This window comes from Chrysochloris asiatica, unplaced genomic scaffold, assembly GCF_000296735.1.
Source record: "Chrysochloris asiatica unplaced genomic scaffold, ChrAsi1.0 scaffold00234, whole genome shotgun sequence".
Classification (NCBI taxonomy): Eukaryota; Metazoa; Chordata; class Mammalia; order Afrosoricida; family Chrysochloridae; genus Chrysochloris; species Chrysochloris asiatica.
In genome coordinates, this window is record NW_006408752.1 from 193,862 (window position 1) to 207,957 (window position 14,096).

At 39.2% G+C, this 14,096-nt stretch overlaps 1 protein-coding gene across 1 annotated transcript in view; it reads left to right on the forward strand.

Annotated features, from left to right (window-relative positions):
* The window catches only part of LOC102820845 (AP-3 complex subunit beta-1-like), a 370,338-nt gene that overhangs the window by 71,266 nt on the left and 284,976 nt on the right, over positions 1 to 14,096 (forward strand). Inside the window, exon 3 of the mRNA XM_006873299.1 lies at positions 7,272 to 7,346. Within this exon, the coding sequence (XP_006873361.1) occupies positions 7,272 to 7,346 (75 nt within the window). The remainder of the gene's footprint in view (positions 1 to 7,271; positions 7,347 to 14,096) is intronic.

Sequence of the window (14,096 nt, forward strand, 5' to 3'; positions counted from 1 at the left end):
ACCCCCCATTTTGGGTAGCCAATGTCCAAGTTGCGCATCCTTTTCTACTCTGTGTATGTAGGGTGTGGGAATGATCCTTGCTATAAAGATTTGTTCCCTCTTTTGAGCTACTGCATCCATAGGTGTATGTCAAGTTCATCAAATTGTATCAGATTACTCTTTTTTCCTCTTCTTTCTTCTTCTAGTTGAGCTCTGATCATGCAGTCATTGAGGCCAGGTCAAGTGGGCATTATCTGCAAGTGTGGGTGTTCTTGTGCATATGCCCACTCTTATCAGCTGGATGCTTTACTCTCCACTCTAGTCCTCTGTGGCTATGTCACTGACTCTGAGCCGAAGAGACTACAGTACTTTCTTTTGCTGGTATCCCAAAAGTTGTTAGTTGCTGTTTTGACTCATTGTAAGCCCATGTGTACAGACTAGAGCTGCTCCTGAAAGATGATAGTGGGTATCAGTATGTTCTTTGTGTCAGTGTGTTCTGATAAAGAGTGGTGGTGTTGTTAAGTGCCGTCAAGTCAGTTTTGACCAGTAGTGGCCCTGTGTAGGGTTTATGGTGAGCTTTAACTGCCAGCCTTGAGGCTCAAGCAGACTTCGCAGTTCAGTGCAAGCTGCAATATACATTTTAAGTCTTCTTCACTTTCAGTAAATAAGATTGTATCATCTGCATATTGCAGGTTGTTCATTGAGTCTTCCTCCAATCCTGATACCATGTTCTTCTTCTTATATTATTTGCTCAGCATAAAGATTGAATAAGTATGGTGAAAGACTATAACCCTCAGTTAACAGTATTTCTCTGTATTCATTTTATCTTTAAAACAACAACAACAACAACAACAACAACAACAACACTCTGGCATGTATAATAATTTAAACCACCAAAGGGCACCTTCTGCAAGTCTGCTTCCTGACCACCAGATCTCAGTCCCTCTCTTCCCATGAATCTAGAGTCTTCAGTTGCTCTCTCTCTCTCTCCACGTCCCCATCTCTGCCTCCATCTCCGGTGTCGCTTCTTCTCTGGATAAGGTCCCGCATTCCACTTGTGCTCTTCTCCCTTGATGGTCCTAGGGTCCTCTGTTTCTGGACTATAAGATTAACTACTCCCCCATTTTTGTTACAAAACTTCTACCTTACCAATTGTGACAGTCACAATTAGTTATGATAACAATTACTCACTATTGAATTGTAAGAATCTTATCCCCATCTCTTTTCACCAGACCCACTAGACGAGATGAAAACTATTTAGTGGGGACTCTGTCTTCCCCTGCACACTTTTAAACTATACTCCCTCATGAAAACTTGTAAACCAGTCACTTTGTGCCTTTAACATCCCCTCATTTTAGGTAGCCATCCCTATCTATTAGTTGCCCATCCCTATCTATCCTGTATACAGAGGGAATAGGATTGATGTTTGATGTGAAGACTCCTTCCTTCTTTGTTGGTATTTTGAACTAATAGCTCATCCATGAGTATAGGTCAAGCTCATCAAATTGTAGCAATTTGCATGTATATAATCTTTAAGGGCTTCTTTATGTTACTTGTGGTACAATGTGATTTGGCCAGACAACTTATGTCCATTCTGACGGATGTGTGGTGGAATGTAATTGCTTAAATTTCTCTTTTTTTAATGAATAATGATGGGCGTGTTTACTTTTATATATATGTAAATAAGTTTATTGGTTATTGGTGCCTTTTATTTTGTGAAATATTTGTGAGTATTTTATTGGGTTGATTGTTTCATTATCACTGAGTTCTTTATGTATTTTGGTTGTAAATCTTTGTCACATGTATTATGACTATTTTTTTTTTACCATCTATGGTTTACCCCTTGTTATTTTTAATGATTTCTTTTATAGAGTAGAAGTTTAATTTTAATCGAGTCCAATATAGCAAAAAAAAAAAAAAAGTGTTTTTTTTTTTTTTTCATTTTGGTTTTCATGTTTTTGTTACCTAAATCTTCTTGGTCTTCTCCAAGGTTGCAAAGTATTCCCCTGCTTTCTTCTGGAGCCTTTATAGTTTTAGGTTTTACATGTGTAAGTCTAGGATCCATTTTGTACTAATCTTTATTTATGATCTGAATTAGGGGTCACAGTTTCTTTTTAACAAATGGCAATCCAATCAATCCTCCTCTCTCCACAACTGAAACTGCTTCTGTTTCTGTCCCTTCACTAACATATCAATCTTTGGGTTTCTGTAACTTACTAGCAAAATCTGGTAGCCTAGTGCTAACAAGTCAGTAGTAATGAGTCAGGTAGCTAATCTCAAGGTCAGCAGTTCAAAACCACCAGCCGTTCCATGGAGAAATATGAGGCTTTCTGCTCCCATAAAGATTTACAGCTGCAGAAACCCTATACAGGGTCACTATGAGTCAAAACTGACTCCATAGCACACAACCAACTCCCCCCCCCGCAACACACACACTCCTGTTGTGATTTATATTGGGGTTGCATTAAATCTATAAGTCAGTTTTGGGATAATTGATATTTTGGACACTATTTGGTCTTGTTGTTTTTAGGTGCCATCGAGTTGGTGCCGACTCATAGCGACCCTATGCACAACCGAACGAAAGAAACACTGCCTGATCCTGGGCCAACCTCACAATTGTTGCCGCGCTTGAGCCCATGGATGCTGCCACTTTGTCAGTCCATCTTGCTGGGGGTCTTCCTCTTTTTCTCTGACCCTCCACTTCTTCTAACACAGATCTGTTGGTTTTCTTGGCTTAGGACCCATTTATTTATTTTTTCTTTTCATTTCTCAGCATAAATTATAGTTTTAGTGTTAAATTTTAGCTTTAGTTATTTTGTAAATATTTTCCGTAAGTATTTTATGTTAGGATACTGTTGACATTCTATTTGAAATTTCCATTTCTTATTATTCCTTACTAGGAAATACAGATTTCAAATATAACATTGAACAGCTTCTAAAAAAATGTATGTTGAAAGAAGTATAACCACAATGCTCCTTAGAAGCCAAGATGGCCAGACTTCATCTCTCATACTTTAGACATGTTTTTAGTAAGGACCAGTCCCTGGAGACCAATCCCTGGAGATCCGTTTTGGAAGAAGTGCAGCCAGAGTGCTCCTTAGAGGCCAGGATGGCCAAACTTCGTCTCTCATACTTTGGACATATTGTCAGGAGGGACCAGTCTTTGGAGAAAGATGTCATGCTGGGTAAGATGGAAGGTCAGAGAAAAAGAGGAAGACCCCCAACAAGATGGATTGGCACAGTGGCAGCATCGATCACTCAAGTGTGGCAACAGTAGTGAGATTGTTCCAGGATTCGGCAGTGTTTTGTTCTGCTGTGCATAAGGTCACTATGGGTCGGTACCGACTCGATGGCACCTCACAACAACAACAGTCCCTGGAGAAGGACATCATGTTTAGTAGTGTGGAGGTGCAGTGACAAAGACCCCAAACAAGGTGGATTGGCACAGTGGCAGCAACAATGGGCTCAACTGTAGCAGCGCTTGTGAGGTTGGCATAGGACTGGGCAGTGTTTCATTCTGTTGTACATGGGGTTGCTATGAGTCCGTACTGACTCATGACTTTTCATGCTCTTATATGTGTATGTTTGTATTAACACATCTTTAGAGTTGAAGTAGTTTACTGTAAGTCAGTCAGCAGATTTTTAATGTTGGCTTCAAAATTCCTTGTCTTTTCTTAAGTAATTTGAAAAATTTCAGTTTTTCTTTATAATTTGGAATTCATGAGCCTTGAATGTGGAATGTTATGATTGCTTACAATCACAGTGTAGTACTTGTAGTACTAGGGCCTTTGCTTTGTAGCTAACAACTTGTAAACATTTCTAAATTTTGAACACCAGGATTATAAATGTTATGTGTTTGTTTCACTACATTATATTCTCAAATATATCAGAGTGCTGGCAGTACGCTGCTGACTGTCTTTCACAGTCGGTAGTCCTACGATTCAGTAGAGAATCTTATCAGCAGTTGTTACCACTGAGAAAGCATAATGACAGTCACAGTTCATTTTATTATCTTTCTTTGATAATATCTAAGGCTTCTTAAGAATCCTGGAGTAATTCTTCACTGTTTCCTATGTTGAACAAAGTCTCATGTATATCAAAGCATCCTTAGGGGAGCAAAGCTACCAAGTTCAGAATCTTACATTCAGTTACCACACAGCAGGACTGAAGTTGAAACACGCATATATTACTTTACTTCATATTTCTGAGAAGTATTTGCCTAGTGTTTGTAGCAGGTGTCCATGTGTTACCTTGGATTGGTGAGCTGTGCTAAAGCTAAAGAGAACTGTGAGATGTATGTTTCATAATAAGCTTTTTTTTTTTAAAGTTTAAAATGGCATTGATTATTTTCAGCCTTCAGAGAAGCAGACTATTCCAGTCTGTTGATGTCTTTCATGTATTATCTGTTACAAAATGTTTGGTGATGAATATTTTTCTTAGTTTAGTTTGCTTATCTTTGCACTCATGGGATAATGAGCAAATTTGAACGTTTCTGTGATAGTTGAGACCCTTAGGAAATTCTTTTACATGTTACTTCATATTACAGGTTATTTAGTAGGATATTATTTGTTTTAGGAAGATTAGAAGTCATTCAGAGTCTCTGGTCACTTGATGCTAGAACACACCCTGCCTAAAATCTGTTTACTTACATGTAGCCACATGACACCAACTTCTTCACTTCCCTCAGGTCTCTGCTTTAAAACAAAGGCTGGAAATTCTTCCTTTGTTTTCTTTTTTTTTTTTAATTGTGACTTGAGTGAAGATTTACAGACAAGATCATCAGTTTTACATTCAACAAATCATACATATTGTTTCATCTCAATGATTGCAATCTTCCCCATAAACAAGAGTTGTCCTGCTTCTTCCCTGTGGTTGCCCATGTGCAAATAAAGACTGGACATTGTTATGTGAAATAGCCACTCCCATGCTAACCCAGCCCTTTCCATTTCCTTACCAGCATCATTTTTCTCCATAATACTCATTTCTATTAGGATCTCACATATTATATTTATTTGTTGTTTCCCTCCCGACCCAATTAGAAGATAGGCTCCTTAAAGGCAAGGGCTTTGTTGTATTAGTCATGATTGAATTCCCAAGACCCAGATTACTTGTTGTTGTTAGGTGTTGTCAAGTCGGTGTGACTCACAGTGACCTTGTGCACAGTAGAATGAAATCATGCCCGGTCCCGTGCTGTCTTTACAATCATTGTTAGGCTTCAGCCCATTGCTGCTGCCAGTGTGCCATTCCTTCTCGTTGGGGGTCTTCCCTCCACTTTACCAAGCATGATGTCCCGCTTATTACATGTCCGATGTATGAGAGACAAAGTCTTACCATCATGGCTTCTAAGGAACATTCAGTTTGCCCTTCTTCCTAGGTAGATTGGTTTGTTCTTCTGACAGTCCCTGGTGCTTTGAGTATTTTTCTCTAATCCATAACTCAAATGTATCAATTGTTCTGTGGCTACACATTCCAAGGTAGTCTTCTTCTTCTTCCTAGTGTAGCTTAGTCTGGAAGCTCAGCTGAAACCTGTCCACCGTGAATATCACTGCTGATATTTCAAATAGCTTCCAGCGTCACGGCAACACACAAGTCACCAAAGTATGAAAATGTGACAAATGAGCGGTGTAAAGTAGTTCTTAGTATGCCATATTCAACAAGTGTTTATTGAATGAATATGGTTATTGATTTTTTTTTCTACCTCATATGTTAACATCCCTCGAATTAGTATATATTAGGACAGATATCTGATTTTAGGGAATCATTGAATGGCTGAATGAAAGGGCCTTATTATTTGTTGTTAAGTGCTGTCGATTGGGTTCCAACTCTTACAGACCCTGCATAGGGTTTCTGAGGAGAAGCTTAGCAGTCCAGTGCTTATCCTACAGCGCCACACCAGGAGAGCATTTGTTCCTGCCCTGTTCTTACTTTGGCAGAAACCCTCTTGGTCCAGTGGGCTAAGTACGCTGCTGCTAACTGGAAGCTTGGTGTTTAGAACCCATCCACCACTTTGTAGGAAAAGGCAGTGACAGCCCCCTTCCCTAAAGCTTTGCGGCCTTGGGATCTGTATGGGTCCTAGTCTCTTCTACAGGGTTGCTGTGAGTTGGAATCCAGTTGATGTCATTTTGAGTTTATGCTTACTTTACAGATGAGAAAATTGTCTAAATGGTATAAAGATCTGTTATCTGTAGCATTTCATGAACTTTTTATGATAGGTAGGTGGTTTCAGAAAATATTCTTAAAAATCCCTCTTATAAGGAAATGGGATGTATTTTAAAAGAGTAGCTTAACTCGGCAGTTCAGACCCACCAGCTACTCTTCGGAAACCCTAGACAGCGTCACTATGAGTTGGAACCGACTCAGTGACACATAATAACAACACTTACTTCCATAGTTATTTCTTGATTTATTGTTGTCAGGTGTTTTCAGGTCCTTTCAGACTCCCAGCGACTTCATGCACAGCGGAATGAAACCCTGCCATCCATGCAATTGGTATGCTTGAGCCCATTGCTGCTGCCACTGTGTCAGTCCATCTTGTTGGGGTCTCCCTCTATTTCTAGACCCTCCACTTCACCAAGCATGATGTCCTCCATTGACCTTGCCCTCCTGACAACAGTTCCAAAGTATGAGAGATCTCATCATCCTTGCTTCAGGGGAGCACTCTGGCCACACTTCTTCCAAGACACATTTGTTGGTTCTTTCGGCAGTCCATGGTACTTTGAATAGTGTTCTCCAACACCACAACTCAAATGAATTAATTCTTCTGTGGTCTTCTGTATTCACTGTCCAACTGTCAAATGCGTATGAGGCTATTTATTTGTTGCGACTATATTGTAAGGAGTCCTGGTGTGGTGTTGTGGTTTAATACGCTGGACTGCAAGGTCCGTTTGAACACCACCAGTGGTTCAAACTCACCAGCTGCTCCTAGGAAACCGTATATAGGGTCTCTATGGGTTGGAACAGTTTCAACGGCACTTAACAACAACAACAACCTTGTAAGGAGCTCTGGTAGTATAGTGGTTATGAGTTGGGCTGCTAACCTCAAGGTCAGCAGTTTGAGACTACCAGTTGTTCCATGGGCGAAAGATGAGGCGTTCTGCTCCTATAAAGATGTACAGCCTAGGAAACACTATTCAGGATCGTTGAGTCAGAACTGACTCCATGGTACACCACCACCGTGACTACCTTGTATATAGTAAATGTATGTAGAGTTTCCCATAATATCTGTTTTCTATTCAAATTACTAATTAAAAGGCGAATAGTTTCAGCCCTAATGTTACACTTTTCTTTTCCAGATGGTTGCAAAAGGGAAGAATGCATCAGAACTGTTTCCTGCTGTTGTCAAGAATGTGGCCAGTAAAAACATTGAGGTACATTTTGCTACTTACCTCCTTTTGTTGTAAAAAAATCATACACTTTTCGATTACTTTCCAATAAGCCCAAGATATGTAAGCTCTGGTGTAGTGCTGTATGTTAATGTGCTGGACTGCAAGGTCAGCTTGAACCACAAGGTTGGTGGTTCAAGCTCACCAGCCACTCCTCGGAAGTCCTATACAAGGATGCTATGATTTGGAACTGACTCGAATGTACTTAATGACAACAACATATAAGTATCATTAGATTTTTGTTATAATTAAAATATCAATAATCTTAAATGTAGGTAAAATAGAGTGACAAGTAAGACATAATCCTTTGGAATTTGAGTTTTGAGAATATGAAAAGTAAAATTGAAATCAGTTTGCCTGGTTGAATGACCGTAAACTTGTTGAGTTTACAGTTGTTTCTGCCCAATTTAGTTTAAATTCTGGTCTAGCCCTGACTTTTAAGAGAGAGAGAAAGAGAGAGAGAGAGAGAGCGAGAGTGAGCTTGCATACACAAGTAAGTAAACTAGATGCCTTATTTCAGGAGCAAGCTACTGCTATAGTTTTGTTTTTATATTCCAGATATGGTCATGTTTTGCTGGGGTAGTTGTTTTATTTTGTGTGGCAGTAGTAAATATTTAAAGTGTTCTTGCCAGCAAAATTAACCAGAGCAAAGCAGTGAGAAAGCATGGTATCTTTAAAAAAAAATTTTTTTGAAGCTTTTATTATTGAGTGATAGTTTACATGGGAGAACGTCAGTTTTGCACTCACCCTGTCATATTTTGTTTCATTGCAATGATTGCAATCCCCTCCATGCATCATCATTCAACAGTATTTGCTTCTATTCCCTCTTTTTTTTTTTGATGTACACAAAAACATTTAGAAATATATAGTCATTTAAATGACCAAAGGGCACATCCGAGAAAGCTTGGTATCTTATTGCAAACCTGATTAATGTTCTTCCTGTTAATCTTTGCCCTAGGAAATATGCTTTTTTGGTTGTTGTTATTGTTGTTAAGTGCCATTGAGTCGGTTCTGACTCCTAGCAACCCTGTATCGGGTTTCCAAGGAGCAGCTGGTGAGTTAGAAACTACTGTCCTTGTGGTTCAAACCAACATTGCAGTCCTGTGCTTATCCTGCAGCGCCATACCAGGACTGCAGGAAATGGTCTAGAAAAGTATATCAACAAGTCCCCCTCCTTTGGTGTAGCGTGTGCTGGGGAATGAATTGAGTTTGGCGTTGGGGCAGTAAGTTTAATATTGACAGCCTGAATTGTCCGGTACATCAGCTTTTCTTAACATTTATTGTTTATTGTTTCAGACACTTGTTCATTTGCCCCTTTCTTTGACAGTGGGGTGTCCATCCCCAAATTATGAAATATGTCTATTGTATAATACAAATGCATATTGTGTATACATTACATAGTGATTATGCATAATATTGAATATTATATTTATAATTGTAGCAAACACGTGTATAGTATTTATTGTTTATCATTCTTGGTGTGGCGTTGTAGGGAGTATTAAATGCAACGTCAGTGGTTCAAACCCATCAGGTGTTCCTCAGAAATCCTATACAGGTTCACTTTGAGTTGGGTGGAACTAACCCAACGACACTTAACGACAGCAGCAGCATTATTCTAAGCACTTTACATGAATTAACTAACTTAATACTTAACTTGGCAGGTCTCTTCTTGATGTGTGCCATCGAGTCAGTTCTAACATTTAGTAACCTATATGAGCAGAGCTCTGGCAACATAGTGGTTACAAGTTGAACTACTAACATCAAAGTCTGTAGTTATAAACTACCAGCCATTCCTTGGGAGATAGATGAGGCTTTCTGTTTCTGTAAAGATTTATAGCCTCGGAAACCCTATGCAGGGTCACTGTGAGTCATCACCAACTGCATGCCACACCATTACCACCACCCTGTGAAAGTATAGAACTGACCTATAGGAATTTCTTAGGCAGAAGCCCTTCTTGCACTGCATTGTAGGTATTGGGTTGCTAACTTGCAAGGTCAGAGGTTTGAATTCACTATCTCTTTTGTGAGAAAAGATGAAGCCTGTCTATCTTGGAAACCCTCTGTAGGTTTGCTATGAGTCGGACTTGACTCGCTGTCAGTGGGTTTTAATCATTACGACAGAAAATTGCTAGATCTATGCATTCATGGAGTCATTGGTGAGTTTCAGCTGCTGAGTTTTCATTTAGCAGCTGAATGCTGAGCCATCAAATCACCTGGACTCCTTTATGAGACGTGGTCGTGTGCCGTGGAGCCGGTTCCAACTCATAGTGACCCTGAGTAGGGTTTCTGAGTCTGTAAATCTTTATAGGAGTAGAAAGCCTCATCTTCCTCCCACCAAACGGCTGGTAGTTTTGAACTTCTGACACTGAGGTTAGCAGCCCAACTCGTAATCACTATGCTAGCAGGCACAATTATCTATGTATTAAAAGAGGTACCCAGGATCTTCACATTTTTTATATTGTGCAAGTTGTATGCACTTACATCTTTACAACTATCTTTCTTTTTCTATGCATTCGTTTATATTGATTCACAGATGAATTTGAAAAGGTGGAACATCCAGCTGGAGCTATCTCATAGTCACCTGGAATTGATGTTTAGTTTGAAAATTAAGGCTAGGAATTTAGGATTGAGAGTTGTTTCCAGAGTTGAAGCTTTGAAAGTAACTGTAATTATAGCGAGGGTTCAGGAGCAGGCTAGAAGAGAGCATACATTAATGGTGCAGGACCAAGGTGACTTGGCAAAAATATTGGCTTGGTGCTATGTTAAGAAACAGGTGGAGCACTATAAAGGCACTAAGTGACTGGCTTACAAGTTTTCAAGAGGGAGTTTAGTTTCACAGTGTGCAGGCGAAGGTGTAGAATCCCCACGGAATAGTTTTCGTCTTGTGTAGCTGGGTCTGATAAAGGAAGATGGGGATAAGATTCTTATGATTCAATAGTGAGTAACTGTTAAGACTAATTGAGATTGTCACAACTGTAAAGTTTTATAACATAAAAGGGGAGTAGTAAATATTACATTCCAGGAACAGAGGACCCAAGGACCATCAAGAGAGAAGAATATGTGTGGAATGTGGGACCCTACCCAGAGAAGCAACAAAACCAGAGATGGAGGCAGAGATGAGGACATGGAAAGAAGGAGCAGCTGAAGACTTTAGACTCATGGAAGGAGAAAGGCTGTGTGCTCGCAGTCAGGAGGGGCAGGCTTGCAGAATGTGCTCTGTGGTTGTTTAAATGATTATATGTTCTGGGTATTTTTGTGTACATAAAATAAAACAAAACAAAACAGAGGGAATAGAAGAAAATACTGCTGAATGATGCACAGAAGCAATTGTAATCATTGCTATGAAATGAAAAACAATAGGGTGAGTGCAAAAATGATGTTCTCCCATGTGCACTATCACTCAATTCACAATAAAAGCTTAAAAAAAGAAGAAAAAGAAACAGGTGGAATGCTATAGAACAGTTGCAGAAGTTTAAGAATCGGGTTGACAGATTGTGTAATTATAGGGATAAATGGATTCTAGATGGAGAACAGAAACAAGCAGGTTCTGCAGAAGTGGGAGACAGGATTAAAAAGGGTGGAAAGTGGAAAACAATTTTAGAGTTTGAAATATTGATTCTGATGACATGTTGAGAGAGAGCAAGGAGGGGTAATTTTAGTGTAAAGTTGTTGTTAGGTGCCATCGAGTTGGTATCGACTCATAGTGACTCATGGCCCGGTCATGGGCCAACCTCACAATTGTTGCCATGCTTGAGCCCATTGATTCTGCCACTTTGCCAATCCATCTTGCTGGGGGTCTTCCTCTTTTTCTCTGACCCTTCACCTTACCAAACACAATAATCCTTCTCCTGCAGTCAACTGGTCCCTCCTGACAATATGTCCAAAGTATGAGAGACGAAGTTTAGTCATCCTGGCCTCCAAGGAGCACTTTGGCTGCACTTCTTCCAACACAGATTTGTTGGTTCTTTTGGCAGCCCATGGCACTTTCAATATTCTCCTCTAACACCATAACTCAAAAGCATCAATTCTTCTGTGGTCTTCCTAATTCACTGTCCAGCTTTTGCATACATACGAGGTTATTGAAAATACCATGGTTTGGGTCAGGTGCAGCTTGGTCATTAAGCTGACATCTTTGCTCTTCAACACTTTAAAACCACCTTGTGCAGCAGATTTGCCTGATGCAATACGTCGGTTGATCTCTTGATTGCTGCTTCCATGAGTGTTGATAGTTGATCCAAGAAGCCTGAAGTCCTTGATAACTTCAGTCTTTTCTCCATTGATAAGAATGTTGTTTATTGGTCCAGTGGTGAGGATTTTTGTTTTCTTTACATTGAGATGCAATCCATACCAAAGGCTATGCTCTTTAATCTTCATCAGTAAGTATTTTGAGTCCTCTTAATTTTCAGCAAGCAATGTTGTATCATCTGCATATCGCAGGTTGTTAATGAGTCTCCCTCCAGTCCTGATGCCACATTTTTCTTCATATAACCTAGCTTTTTGGATTATTTGCTCAGCATACAGGTTGAATAAGTATAGTGAAAGAATACAGCCCTGTCGCACACCTTTCTTAATTTAAAACCAGTGTTCCCATGTTCTGTTCGAACAACTGCCATGAACAACTGCCATGTACAGATTCCTCATGAGCACAGTTAAGTGTTCCGGAATACTCATACTTCGCAATGTTGTCTATAGCTTGTCATGATCCACATAATCGAAACCTTTGCTTGGTCTATAAAGCACGGGCAAATATCTTTCTGGTATTCTTTAATTTCAGCCAAGATCTATTGGATGTCAGCAATGATATCCCCTTTTTTCACGACCTCTTCTGAATCTGGCTTGGACAAAGTTCTCTGTCAATGTATGGTTGCAGCCGTTTTGCATGGGATGATATCAAAGATATTCTTGGGATAGGGTCTCCCATTCTACTCGTGCTTTTCTCTCTTGATGGTTCTCTGTTCCTGGAATGTAAGATTAACTACTTCATCCTTTATGCTATAAAACTTTTACCTTTACAGTTGTGACAATCTCAATTATTCATGATAACAGTTACTCATTATTGAATCATAAGAATCTTATCCCCATGTCCTTTCACCAGATCCGTCTAGACCAGATGAAAACTGTTCAGTGGAAATTCTGCCTTCACCTGTACAGTCTGAAACAGTTTCCTCTTGAAAACCTGTAAGCCAGACACTTTGTGCCTTTTTAGCCTTCCCATTTTAGGTAGCCAATGTCTAAGTTTCCTTTCTCTATTAACCCTGTGTAAAGTGTAGATAGGATTGATCTTTGGTGTGAACACTCATTCCCTCTCAATTGGTATTTTGACCTGCTACATGTATAAGTCCACCACTTGTCTGTCAGTTTGTCATACTGGTGGCTTGTGAGTTGCTGTGATTCTGAAAGCTATGCCACTGATATTGTAAATACCAGCAGGGTCACCCATGGTGGACAGGTTTCAGATGAGCTTCCAGATGTCAGAAGAGACCCTGAAACTTGCTCTCCAGCGTAGAAATGCTAAAGGAAATGGAATAAATGAAGAGGTACAAGAGCTGAACAAAAAATTTCAAAGATCAGCTCAAGAAGATAAAGCTAAGTATTACAACAAAACGTGCTAAGATCTGGAGTCAGAAAACCAAAAAAGGAGGAACACGCTCAGCATTTCTCAACCTGTGAGAACTGAAGAAAAAATTCACGTCTAGACTTTTGTTATTGAAGGATTCTTTTCCATGTCATAGCGTGTTTTAAAATTCTATTTCTCTCTCTATGGCTGAATTTTATAGTGGTATTCTATAGTGCTGTAGTTATGTATATATTGAGGCGAGTCAATTATTATTATTAGAGATTTTATAGTCAGTGCCTAAGTATATTTTGTTTGAAAAAAACAAGACATGTTCTGTTGAAAAGACTGTATAGGGACGGGATAAGTTGTTTATTGTTATGTTCCGTTGAGTTGATTCTGACTCATAGCAACCCTGTATAGGGTTTCTGAGGAGTAGCTGGTGAGTTTGAACTACCAACCTTGCAGTTCAAGGCTTGTCCTACAGCACTACACCAGGACTCCACATGATAAGTTGTTGCTGTTGTTAGGTACCATTGAGTTGGTTCCGACCCATATCGACTCAGTATAGGGTTTCTGAGGATCTTGAGGTTCAAATCGACTTTGCCGTCCAGCACATTAACCCACAGCTCCACACCAGGAAGCCTCCACATGACAAGTAGAGTTTATAAAATAACCACTACCTGAGAATAGCAGTTGTGTTGTATCCTTGCAATACTGGAATCAAATTATCTTGGTCACACTGTGACTAAAAAGATTAGTGAATATGTCAGCTATTATTTTAACATTATTTTTGTTGTTGTATGCTCTTGAGTAACATACAGTACCATAGCAGTATCCATTTTAACACTATGGTAGTCTCTCATAAAGCATTTACCCCATGAAAAGTAAATTAGTAGCTTAAATAATCTTACATCTACATATTTAACATCTGGAAAAGTAAATGTGAAATATAGTAAAAATTCCATAATACACATTTTGATATAAAATACATTTTTTCCATATCTTAATTTGTTTCATTAGAACAACTTATAGGATTTTAGAGATACAATTTTTTTTTTTTTTTTTTTTTAATTTTTTTTTTTTTTTTTATTTAATGTTTTTATTTTGAATTGAGTGATAGTTTACCTGGGGGAACACCAGTTTTACACTCATCATTTCATTACAATGATTACAATATC